This window comes from Bos grunniens, chromosome 15 (assembly GCF_055505025.1).
Source record: "Bos grunniens cultivar Pamir isolate PY7600 chromosome 15, Bosgru_T2T1.0, whole genome shotgun sequence".
NCBI lineage: Eukaryota > Metazoa > Chordata > Mammalia > Artiodactyla > Bovidae > Bos > Bos grunniens.
Genome location: NC_141179.1, coordinates 50,658,957 through 50,672,415, shown reverse-complemented (window position 1 = coordinate 50,672,415; position 13,459 = coordinate 50,658,957). Strand labels below are relative to the sequence as shown.

The following is a 13,459-nucleotide window of genomic DNA, read 5'->3' as shown; positions in this document are numbered from 1 at the left end:
TGAGTTGGTTACAAGTTACATGGTAGAGACCTATGGGAAGGAGTAGAAAGAAGTGCTAAAGTGTAAGCTTGGAGAAAAGGGATACAACGTCTTGCTTTTTCAGTAGACCAGGAACAGGATTCAGAGAAACAGAATTAGAGCACAAGATGATGTGGAGTAGAGGAGAGAGGAATTAAGGAAGCTACTCCATTAAAGGAAAAGAAATAAAGAAGCTCTGATACCTAAAGGACATTTCCAATAGAGTCCACTAGGAGAGAATGGCTAATAACTCAGGTACAAGGGTATTTCTGGATATAAAATCCTAGCCCATCTTCCAGCAAGAACATTATGAAGTATGCTTTCACAGGTGCCCTTAAGAAGTGCCCTTAAGCACTTCTCCATTACTTCTATAACAACTCATATAGCTTGGAGACTTTTTTTCTTGAGTGCACCACACAGCATGTGGGATCTTAGCTCCCCAACCAGGAATGGAACCCATTGTTCCTGCAGCAGAAGCTCATAGTCTTACCAGCTGGACCACCAGAGAAGTCCCAGCTTGGAGATTTAATACTAAGACCCAACAGTTGTAATCACAGTTGCTGTTTTGTTGGTGCGTGTGCATGTGTGTGACATGTCTATAAGTATTTCCTACTTCAAGTCAGGGCTGGTCTGGGCAATAGGGTGGGATGAACCTAGAGAGATTGATGGTTTTAATTGGGAGATGGTAGAGAAAGAAAAACAGGACCAAGTCTGATAAGAAAAATTTAAGATACTGGAGAATTATGTGATAGGTATCATGATTAAATTGGAGGTTTTGAATACAGAGACATGTGTAATTTGGGAAGAGTTTATAGAAGAGTTAGTGCTTGAAAAAGGACCAATATGACAAATACTATTATTGTTATCTCTTTTTTCAGGGCATGTCCTCAACCCACCATGATGATTTTCAATAACACCACATCCTCCCCTTCAACCTTCCTCCTCACTGCATTCCCTGGGCTGGAACTCGCTCATGTCTGGATCTCCATCCCTGTCTGCTGTCTCTACATCATTGCTCTCTTGGGAAATACTATGATCCTGTTTGTCATCTTTGTTAAGCAGCATCTCCACAAGCCCATGTACTATTTCCTCTCTATGCTGTCAGCTGCTGATTTGTGTCTGACCATCACGACCCTCCCCACTGTGCTTGGGGTTCTCTGGTTTCATGCCCGGGAAATCAGCTTTAAAGCTTGCCTCATTCAAATGTTCTTTGTACATGCTTTCTCCTTCCTGGAGTCCTCAGTGCTGGCAATTATGGCTTTTGACCGCTTCATGGCTATCTGTAACCCACTGAAATATGCCACTGTCCTCAAAGACATGATGATCATGGTGATCGGACTATTCATTTGCATACGACAACTAATTTTCATCTTTCCCATGCTTCTAGCCTTGAAGAGTGTATCTTTCCAGGAAAGAAAGGAGCTTTCCCATCCATTTTGTTACCACCCAGATATAATCAGAGATACATATTCCAACCCCTGGATCAACAGCTTTTTGGGCTTGTTTCTTCAGCTCTACATGACTGGTACTGACTTAATGTTCATTCTTGTCTCCTATGTCCTGATAATCCGTGCTGTCCTGAGCATCGTGGCCCCCAAGAAGCAAAAAAAAGCTCTCAACACTTGTGTGTGTCACATCTGTGCTGTCACTATTTTCTATGTGCCAATGATCAGCCTGTCCTTTACACATCGCCTCCTTAGCTCTACTCCGAGGGTGATCTGTAGTATTTTGGCCAATGTTTATTTGCTCTTACCACCTGTAGTGAACCCTATCATTTACAGCTTGAAGACCAGGACGATCCGCCAGGCTATGCTCCAGCTACTTCAAACTAAAGGTTCATGGAGCCGTAATGTGAGGGGTCTTAGAGGATCATGGGACTGAAGGGGAGAAATTGTCAGTACATAAAGTATATTTAAGTAGGAGAGGGATTTATATCCATGTCATCCTCAGGCACTGTAGTTACTAAGACAATTTCAGTAAAATTATAGGAGTAGGAAGATGAGAATCCCCTAAATTTATCAAAGAGTTCAAACAAATAAACAATATTCAAAACCAAATTAATTGTGTATTAGTCCCTCAAACATTTGGGGCTTCCCTGGTAGCTCAGTTGGTAAAGAATCTGCCTGCAGTGTGGGAGACCTAGGTTTGATCCCTGGGTTAGAAAGATCCCTTGGAGGAGGGCATGGCAACCCACTCCAGTATTCTTTCCTGGAGAATCCCCACGGACAGAGGAGCCTGGCAGGCTAGAGTCCATGGGGTGGCAAAGAGTCAGACATGACTGAGCGACTAAGCACAGCACAGCACAGCCTTCAAACATTTAAAACCACTATGTGGACTTTTGTGCATATTAAAAGCACAGAAAGACTAAACACACACAGAGTGAAGTCATCTTCATCCATTCAGTCAAACAATTTAATTATCTGCTTAAAAATGATAATTCTAAGACCAAAATAAATGACAATAATTTTATTTTTCATTCACTGAACAAAACCATTTGTTTCTGTGGTCAAATTTCCCAGTGGTAATTGAAGATTTTTGGTTGAGCTGGTAAACAGAAGAGTTACATGTGTATGCAAAGGTTCACACATAGAAATTTGTAATTAACTAGGTAATTATTGTACACTGGCTTCATTTCCTAAATCACTTCCAGAGACCACTGCCTCCTTCTGGATACATGCCCTGAATTTGTCTTTTTGTTTTTTCCCTTTAGTCTTTTCCCTCCTTAACAAAAATGAAACTTTCCAAGTTCTGATTTGTTACAACTCCAATGAGTGCAATTTATAAAATCACACATTGCGTTTTATTATTTTCCCACTGCCTTGACAGTTTAATATAGCTCTGATTCTGATTCTATGCCCCTCTTCAGTACCTACTGTACCTCAGGACTGAAACTGCTCTCTATTCACTTTGGTTTCTTGAGTTGTTAATTTTCTCCCTAACTGTTAGGCTCCTTGACCTTTTTGTGTACTTGTTACCATAGAAGTGCACAGTGGTTCTGATAGTTTTTAATATGACACATGTGGGTTACCTCTATTAACAATATTTATTTTGTGAAAAAGTAAAGGAGTACGTCTAGGCTGTATATTGTCACCCTGCTTAGTTAACTTCTATGCAGAGTACATCATGAGAAACGCTGGGCTGGAAGAAGCACAAGCTGGAATCAAGATTGCCAGAAGAAATATCAATAACCTCAGATATACAGATTGCACCACCCTTATGGCAGAGAGGTAAGAAGAACTAAAGAGCCTCTTGATGAAAATGAAAGAGGAGAGTGAAAAAGTTGGCTTAAAGCTCAACATTCAGAAAACTAAGATCATGGCATCTGGTCCCATCACTTCATGGGAAATAGATGGGGAAACAGTGGAAACAGTGTCAGACTTTATTTTGGGGGGCTCCAAAATCACTGCAGATGGTGACTGCAGCCATGAAATTAAAAGACGCTTACTCCTTGGAAGGAAAGTTATGACCAACCTAGATAGCATATTCAAAAGCAGAGACATTACTTTGCCAACAAAGGTCCATCTAGTCAGGGCTATGGTTTTCCAGTAGTCATGTATGGATGTGAGAGTTGGACTGTGAAAAAAGCTGAGCGCCGAAGAATTGGTGCTTTTGAACTGTGGTGTTGGAGAAGACTCTTAAGAGTCCCTTGGACTGCAGGAAGATCCAACCAGTCCATTGTAAAGGAGATCAGTCCTGGGTGTTCTTTGGAAGGAATGATGCTGAAGCTGAAACTCCAATACTTTGGCCACCTCATGTGAAGAGTTGACTCATTGGAAAAGACTCTGATGCTGGGAGGGAATGAAGACAGGAGGAAAAGGGGACGACAGAGGATGAGATGGCTGGATGGCATCACCGACCTGATGGACATGAATCTGAGTCAACTCCGGGAGTTGGTGTTGGACAGGGAGGCCTGGCATGCTGCAGTTCATGGGGTTGCAAAGAGTCGGACACGACTGTGCGACTGAACTGAACTGAACCTCAATATAGAGTTGACAGGATATTGAGAGAATTCTCCTAACTTTTGTTTCACACAAAGGGTTATGAAATCTTAATTCCACTCAGAAATTCATGTGTAAGCTCAATGGACCAAACGGACACTCTGATCTAAGCCACTTATCTCCTCCCTCTAAGCCAGCTTCCTATTTCTAGTAGACAGGGAGTTGTTGTTGTTTAATCTCTAAGTTGTGTCTGACTCTTTGTGACTCCATGGACTGCAGCATGCCTGGCTCCTCTGAAGTCCCCTATCTCTCAGAGTTTGCTCAAATTCATGTCCATTGATTCAGTAATGTTATCTAATCATCTCACCCTCTGCCATCCCCTTCTCCTTTTACCTTCATTTCCCCCCATAATCAGGGTCTTTTTCAATGAGTCAGTTCTTCGCATCAGGCGGCCAAAGTATTGTAACTTCATGGATCACAGCGTTGTCCTGGTGATGGGGCTTGCATAACTCAATGAAGTTATGAGCCAGGCTGCGCAGAGCCATCCAAGATGGACAGGTCCCAGTGAAGAGTTCTGACAACCCGTGGTCCACTGGAGAAGGAAATAGCAACCCACTCTGGTATTCTTGCCTGGAAAACCAGACAGGGAACCCCACTCCCAAATTCTGGTATGTTTGCCTCAGCTTTCTGTTCAGCTCAAGCACTAACAAGCCTGTAACTCTGCTTTGCCCAAACCCCAACCTGCTTTTCTCTAACCATAAGCAATGATATCCACGTATTGTTTATAGTGAATATTATCTGTATGATTTCCTTTTTATACAGAATATTCAGATTTTTTTTTGATATCTCACTGGAATCATTTAAATGTCACACAAACGTGTATGCCTGAAGCCAGTATTTTACGTGGAGAAAAATCAATGTATGAACATGCAGAAAGTAGTGCAAATGGAAATAACATTTGTTTTTTTAGACTCCAAGACCAGCATCACAGCAAAGAAGCTGTTTTGGCCTTGGGCATTTTGTGGGAAACCTTTATATTTCATCATACCACAATTCAGTATTTCAGATTTCAATGTTGCATCTTCATGTTGCTGCCAAATGTCTCTTTGGTTATAAACCCTTCAATGGGATAGAATATAACTATTATGTAAAAGTTCAATAGTCCCAAGGTATAGACATAAAATATCTATACCTCATCATAGAAAAAAAGGATTAATAATGGAAGAGATTTTTATTAGTCAGGCAGCCTATTAGTAAGCCCAGAATAAAAAAAAAAAAAAAAAACTTAAGGAAGGGGACTTAAGTAAGAGAATTTTGTGAGTTTAGGTAAGAATTGTAGGAATGAGGTGAGGCAGAAAAACTGTCACAGAACTGGGCATGTTCTAGATGAGGTTACACAGTACCCTTTGAGGACTCCAGGGAATGACATAAAATGCCAACCAATGTTTTTCAATATTTATATTTTTGAGTCCAGACATTATTCTGCCTAGAGAGGAAAGAGGGCTTGTATAGCAGCTATGAAAGGCTGGTGGAAATGAAGAACTATGAAACAAGAAAGAAAAATGTTTTTCTTTAAAGAGCATCGCACTACAGCAGAGACTATCACTCTGAAACCATCCTGTGGCAGAGCAGACAGCCCACACCACACCCTAAGCTAACCATCCAAACATTCCTTCACCAGTTCTTACCAATAACAATGGCTTTTTAATTGCTTCTTTGAAAGAGATTTCTAAAATTTGTTTTCCTTTTCTTTTTTTTGTAGATCCACAACACTTCACAATTCATATATTTAAAAACATCTGGAAAAGTACATATATATATATATATTTAAAATTTTCATAAGTCTGATACCCAAATGCATTAGAAGCAAACAACAAAGCTAACATGAACTGTTGTGAATATACTTATGGACATTATTTGTTTCAATTGTGTGAATATTAACACATTTCACTTCAGTAATATAACTGTGTTAGAATACAGGGTAAGGCCCCAAGTGTTACAGGGCCTTTCTAAAGTATAAAAAATTCTGAGTTCTGAACGTTTTGGGTGAGCAATTATAGAAATGTGTAATCGTTCTTCCAGTTTTATGATGGTCAGTATATAAAGCAGCCTGCTCTGTGTGTTAATCTTTCATTCCTCCGAAGGTACTTTTCATATTCAACTCAAAATTCAATTGCTCAATACCAAAATTGCCTGCTCAGTGTTGAAACACTTTCATCAGTGTACTCTATAGTAGTTGCTATTAGTAGATGACTTTGCATTTTGGTGTTATTTCAAGCAATGCATTTAATATATTTGGGTTTTTCTTAAAAAATTATAAATGTCATATATATGTATATTTATATATAATTAAACTTTTGTGAATATATTGGGAAATACAGAAAAGTATTTAAAAGATAACAAAATCATTCACAATTCTACCACTGAGAAATATTATATGATCTATGACCTAAACTCTCTTTAATAAGCCAACGTAGTACATGTAAAACATATATTTATGAACCAGGGTAGTAGTGTATAGTTCAACATATATTTCTACTTGTAGATTTGCCTGATGTTACTCACTATTCTCCATTAAATCATATTTTATATTAGATTAACTTCCTTTAGGAAGCTTTCCTCTGATTCTTCACTAAAAAAGGCAAACTGCCATTCTTTTATTTGTGCTTTCTTACATTCATGCTTAAACTTACCGTACTTTACTCAGTGAATTTAACTATTTGTTTTTTCTCCCTACCACCAGACTATAAGCTTGAGAGTAGGCCTATGTTTTATTTTCATTTAATCCTAAACATCTAATTTAGTGTTTAGCAAATACCACTTAGTCCTGACTGCTGAGTTGTATGGGTGAATAATATTTAATATTAGTTGTATATCATGGTTTATATTATACTTCCTATTATTTAACATTTAAATATTTTATAGCATTTTTATTATAGAAAATAATTCTTAAAATATATTCTTATAAATACATATTTGACCACACATAGGATTTGAATTGTTAAATTGAATGGATTAGTTTGTAGGCTCTGGAAACACACTGTCTGGGGTAGATTCAAGTTTCTAACACCATAGTTCTGTGTCCCTGGATAAGCTAACTGCTCAAAGCTTTAAATTCTTAATCCCCATAACAGGGGGGAACTCATAAAATCTACCATGCTCTTGCAAAAATTAATGGAGTTAATGCAGGTAAATATTTAGCCCAAAGTCTGGTACCTAGTAAATGGTGAATGTTGCATATATCATATTATTATCTTCTAAATTGTAATGATTTAAAAGCCATTCAAATATCTAATTGCTTTTCACTTTTCCTTTCAGCTTTTACATTTTTCTTATTTCTTTAGAAAATTGTTCCCATCCAGAGGTTAATTTATTTACTTAAAGTAGATTTAAAATTTAGCTTTGAACATATTTATTCATTTATCTTATTTTTGTGTGTGATTAAAGATCACAAACACATGTGTAGTTTAAATAGGTGCTGATTTTTTCTACCATAATTGTTTGAATAGTCAACCTATTTCAATATTGTTTTGATATTCCTTAATTATATATTTAGTTTTCATATCATGTATGGTATACTGAAGTGTGTTTTTTATATTTCCTTGTTTTTCCCATTGATTCATTGATCAAACTACACAGAATTTATAGCTGAGTAATAGTTGTTCTTATTATAAAGAGCCTTGTTACAATTTTTATTTATTATTATCATACTCTTTAGTTTAATCTTATACATCTATTTTTGGAGTTATTGGGTGAATTTCTAAATATGCTACTGGGAGCTTGATTGAAAATGCGTTAAACCTGTATGGTAATTGAGGAAAAGTGACAAACTGAAACGTATTTACTCTTCTGATCAAGAAACGTTTACTGACATCTTATGACTTGAGTTATTGTAAGGATTTGAATTTCTGAGTTGAGGGTAAACACTAAAAAGAGAATAAGTATTCTTTCTCATGTTTTTCACGACAATGTATTTGCTCTTTCTTGTGGTTAAACAGAACATTAACTGTTTTTTAGGAAGCTTCTTTAACCTAAAATGTATAGTTACTCCTTAATGATTTTGGCAATAGGTTTTCTATCATTCCAGATATTCTGTATGCCTGAAATTTATCATCATATTCTGAATTGTTAAGAGTTTTTACTGCTGTTGTTCAGCAATAAAATGTGTTGAGAGTTGAGAAATGTGTCAGACTACTATTCAGATGTCATTTCCATACAAGTGCTGGAGATATGCCAATCAGTGTGATGTGTGCAGTTGTTTTAAAGAAATGAATTACAGGAAAGAGAGGCAGACATGTGAACTAATAAACATAACATAATTGGAAACTGTTAGGGTCCTCAGAGAATTAATAGTACAAACTGGGAGGATGTACAAAAGGTTGTCCTTCATTTTCCTAAAGAAGCTATAGACATTGAGACATCAGTTTTTGAACAAGAACTCAGTGAAATTCACCTGGGGACATCAAATCTATAGTAATATTTAGCCATCTGAGAACAACTTCTTCAAATGCTTTTTGGGAACATCAATACTATTAATTATTTATGACTTTGACTCACAAAGTAAAACACTGAAATTTACTAACAGTAATTTTCTCTCACTGCACAGTACAAATTGTTGGTTGCTGCTAGGGTGCTTCAGTCATGTCTGAATCTGTGAGACCCCATAGACTGCAGCCCAACAGGCTCCGCCCTCCCTGGGATTCTCCAGGCAAGAACACTGGAGTGGGTTGCCATTTCCTTCTCCAATGCATGAAAAATGAAAAGTGAAAGTGAAGTCTCTCAGTCGTGTCTGACTCTATGCGACGCTATAGACTGCAGCCTACCAGGCTCCTCTGTCCATGGGATTTTCCAGGCAAGAGTACTGAAGTGGGTTGCCATTGCCTTCTCTGAATTGTTGGTTAGCTTATTCTAAATTTTATGCTTTCTATTTTTGTCCCCAACTAAATACTCGTGAGTAAAACATGAACAAAAACCAAATGACATAATTTATAGGAAATAATTTACCTTTTTAAAAGTGCAATTATATATGCATGAATATTATTTTATATTCCTTAATGTATGTCTAATATGTCATTTTCTCTATTAGCTCAAAATTATTTCTAGCATTCTTAGTGTAATTGAACATGCCAAATACCAAATACCAAAATACCAAGTATCTAAAAGCATTGAAATCATTATTTTAGAACATATATTTTAAGGCATCTAAGAATTATCAGTGCTTTAAAAATTACCATGCTACTATTAATAGCTTTCCTATTTCTTACTAATAGCAGAACTGCCCCTCTGTTCTTTTAGTAAATATGGCTTTTTGGAATCCTGTTGTAAGTTAGAGGAAAAGAAAAGCATACCTACTCTATCTTAAAGAATATTATGAGTTTATTGTCAGTTCAAGGCTGCACGCATGCTCAACTGTGTCTGACTCTCTGTGACCCCATAGATTATAGTATATCAGGTTCCTCTGTCAGTGGGATTTTCCAGGCAAGAATACTGGGATGAGTTGACAGTTCCTCCTCCAGGGGATCTTCCTGATCCAGGAATCAAACCCATGTCTCCTGCGTCACCTGCATTGGCAGGCAGATTCTTTACCACTGAGCCACTTTGTCTCTATTTGATGGTTAAGAATAGAGCAAAGACAACATCACTGATTATTAGAGAAATGTATATCAAAACTAAACTACAATGAGGTATCACCTCACACTGGTCAGAATAGCCATCATCAAAAAATCTATAGATAACAAAAGGGTATAGAGAAAATGGAATCCTCTTATACTGTTAGTGGGAATGTAAATTGGTGCAGTCACTATGAAGACAGTATGGAAGTTTCTTAAAAAACTAAAATATAGTTACCATGCTTGCATGCCTGCTATGTTGCTTCAGTTGTGTCTGACTCTGTGAGACCCTATGTAATGTAGCCCAGCAGGCTCCTATGTCCATGGGATTCTCCAGGCAAGAATACTGGAGTGGATTGCCATGCCCTCCTCCGGGGGATCTTCCCAACCCAGGAACTGATAGTTACCATATGTTCCAGCAATCCCACTCCTTGGCATATATCCAGAGAAAACACCAACTCAAAGAGATTCATGCACCCCAATGTTCATAACAGCACTATTTACAATAGCCAAGACATGGGAGCAACCTAAATGTCCACAGACAGATGAATGCATAAAGAAGATATGGTATATTTATACAGTGAGATATTACTCAGCCGTTAGAAAGAGTGAAATAATGCAGTTTGCAGCAACATGGAGGGACCTGGAGATTATCATACTAAGTGAAGTAAGCCAGATAGAGAAAGGCAAGTATCATGTGATACCACTTACATGTGTAATCTATAAAAAGATACAAATGAACTTATTTACAAAACAAAAACAGACTCACAGACTTAGAAGACAGAGTTAGGTTATCAAAGGGGAAAGGTGGTGAGGATAAATAAATTAGAAATTTGCAATTAAAATACATACTACTGTATATAAGAGAGATAATTAATAAAGACCTACTATATAACATGAAAAACACTACTCAATATTCTGTATTAACATAAATGGGAAAAATATCTGAAAAAGAATATGTAACTGAATCACTTGGCTGTATACCTGAAACTAACACCACATTGTGAATCAACTATGAAAAGTGAAAGCTACCCAGTCGTATCCGACATTTTGCGACCCCATGGACCATAGTCCATGGAATTCTCCAGGCCAGAATACTGGAGTGGGTAGCCTTTCCCTTCTCCAGGGGATCTTCCCAACCCAGAGGTCAAACCCAGGTCTCCCACTTTGCAGGCAGATTCTTTACCAGCTGAGCCACAAGGGAAGCCCAAATCAACTATAACCCAAGGTAAAATTTAAAAAATAAAATAAAAAAAAAAAACAAGAGCAAAGGGAGCAAATATACAAGCAACTCATATTTGAAAACAGACTTTTTAAATTTAAATGGGAAATCAAGAATTTAAACTGAGTCCCCACAGTAAATACATGTCTGAAGGCTGCACGAAAGAAAATCAGTAACTGGTTTGGAGTAATGTCTTTAGACTCCAGCTTCTCTGATATTCATTCTCTATAAGGGAAAACAATCTCTACTTCCATTTTTACATCCGTGTGTTGTAAACACTGTAACTAAAATTCCACATCCATGTATTGGTTCATGATTTTAATTATATTACAAAATTATCCCATACATACCTATAAATGCCCATGTAAGTCCTAAGCTCACAGACCTCAATGCCCAGACCACATGTTGTTGTACTGATTACAATCATGATTAGGAAAGATAAGAATGACCCATCCATAATACTTTGCTTAGAAAGGTGTTGTTTTATTCCCTGAACCTGGCTGACCCTGCCTCACTTTTCCGCATACCTTTATTTTAGACCAAATTTCCCCAGAACCTTCTCAGGAATTTGCTGTGTCTTCACACAGTAGACAATGGGATTCATCAAAGGTGGCACTAGCAAGAAAATGTCAGCAATGAGGATCATGGCCACTGGGCACTTGAGCTTGCCAAAGCAGTGCATGGAAGCCAAAGCAATGATGGGCATGTAGAAGATGAGCACAGCACAGATGTGGGAGACACAGGTGTTGAGGGCCTTGAGCTGCTCCTTGTGGGATCAAATTCTCATCACAGTCTTCAGGATGAATACATAGAACACAGCAATGAACATACTGTCTGTCATCATAAAGAGAGCAACAAAGAAGCCATAGAAAAAGTTGACTGTGTTGTCAGAGCAGGCAAGCTTCATGACATCTTGATGGAGACAGTGAGAGTGAGAAAGTAGGCTCTTCCTACAATAGGTCAAACTTTTAAGAGTGAAAGGAAATGGGAGCACTAAGAGCATGCTTTTAATGAGGAACACCAGACCCATTTTGGCCACTCTGGCATTGGGGAGGATGGAGCTGTATCTCAGGGGGTTGTGGCTGGCCAAAAAGTGAACAAAAGACATGACCAGGAGCACTGAGGACTCCAGATTTGTGAATCCATGGATAAAGAATTCTTGAGCAAAGCAGGCACTTGGGGAAATTCCTGTGGCATTGAGAGCAAAGATCAACAGCATAGTGGGGAGGGATGAGAGGGACAGTCTCAGGTCAGAGACAGCCAGCTTGGAAAGGAAGTAGTACATGGGTGCATGGCGTGGGGGCTCTGTCCTGATGGCGAAGAGGGTGGTGCAATTGCCAAGAATGGCCACCAGGTACATGAGGCAGATGGGGACAGAGATCCATACGTGAACATGCTCCAGTCCTGGGATTCCAATCAGGAAGAAGGTGGTGATCTCCACCTTAGAGGAACTGAGAGTGCGCATGATAAATTGATTGGGAAGTATTTATTCCCAGATCTGAAATGGCACTTTCAGCGTAGGTCTGTTATGCACTTCTCCCTTCCTTCAGCACTTTTGTCTGAGACATAAACAGAGAAAACACGGTTTTGAAAGACTTCTCATAAAAGAATAAAGGAATAAAAGAACGAGGAATAAAGACGTTTTGAAAGACTTCTCATAATAGAGTAAAAGAATGAGGTATTTCTTACAAACAGACTATTGATAATATAGTCAGATAATGTTAACTGACAAGGAGAACCATGGATGTCACACTTCCCCATCAGGTCCGGAGAAAAAAAGTACCCACACAAAGATATGTCCTGCAAATAAATTCCCCTTTTACTATTAGGTTTTGCTCCTCCCCACCTATAATCTAATTAAACGATTTATACAGTCAGGCTGAACTATAGGGTAGCTCTTTCTGCTTGATCCAAAATGAAGGTAGAATTAAGAAGAAAAGAAAAAAAACGGCAAGAAATAGATTTTAGTAAAGCAGTTAGGAAGTGGTTTCTCCAATTTCTAGAGATGTTTGCTCCAAACACTTTTCAGGCCAGGCTTCTAAAGCTGATTTCACTTGCAAACTCTCTGTAGAACTTGCTACCATTGTTGGTAACACCATCCACCAAGTAGAAACAGCTGTGACATCATAAAGGTATAAACTCAACACTTGCTCAGTCAGATCAAGAGATGAAAATGAGAGATGGCTCTTAACAAGCTGAAAGAGGGAAACAAAGGAATAAATATGTTAGAGAGATTAAAAAGAGAAAACATCAGAAACTATTACTCTGTCCTAGACATTCTTTAGACAATTTTTACACATAGTTTCACTTTCAAAATATTTGTTCCATTTTTATGTGAACTTAAAAATAAATGTTTATCTGTGAAATTTCATACACTTACTGATGAACAGGAGATAGTAAAATAGCAGAATTACTTTGAGGATAAGAGATAGTGGGCAAAGTCCTGATCAGTCTGAAGCATAATAAATCTCCTACTAACAATCAGTTCAGTTCATTTCAGTCTCTCAGTCATGTCTGACTCTTTGCGACCCCATGAATCACAGCATGCCAGGCCTCCCGGTCCATCACCAACTCCCGGAGTTTACCCAAACTCATGTCCATCGAGTTGGTGATGCCATCCAGTCATCTCATCCTTTGTCATCCCCTTCTCCTCCTGCCCCCAATCCCTCCCG

The 13,459-nt window shown here is 38.2% G+C and overlaps 1 protein-coding gene and 1 pseudogene across 2 annotated transcripts; one reads left to right on the top strand and one right to left on the bottom strand.

The window, feature by feature from the left end:
- The first annotated feature begins 861 nt into the window (after positions 1-861).
- On the top strand, positions 862-1,899 carry LOC147358127 (olfactory receptor 51T1-like). Its single transcript, XM_086342049.1, has one exon. It carries the CDS (start codon positions 862-864, stop codon positions 1,897-1,899), a length of 1,038 nt encoding a protein of 345 aa, XP_086198175.1.
- Positions 1,900-11,249: 9,350 nt separating this feature from the next.
- Positions 11,250-12,967, bottom strand: LOC147358126 (olfactory receptor 51A7-like; annotated as a pseudogene). The gene has a single exon (XR_015142136.1). The product of XR_015142136.1 is annotated as an olfactory receptor 51A7-like (transcript).
- Positions 12,968-13,459: the final 492 nt, after the last annotated feature.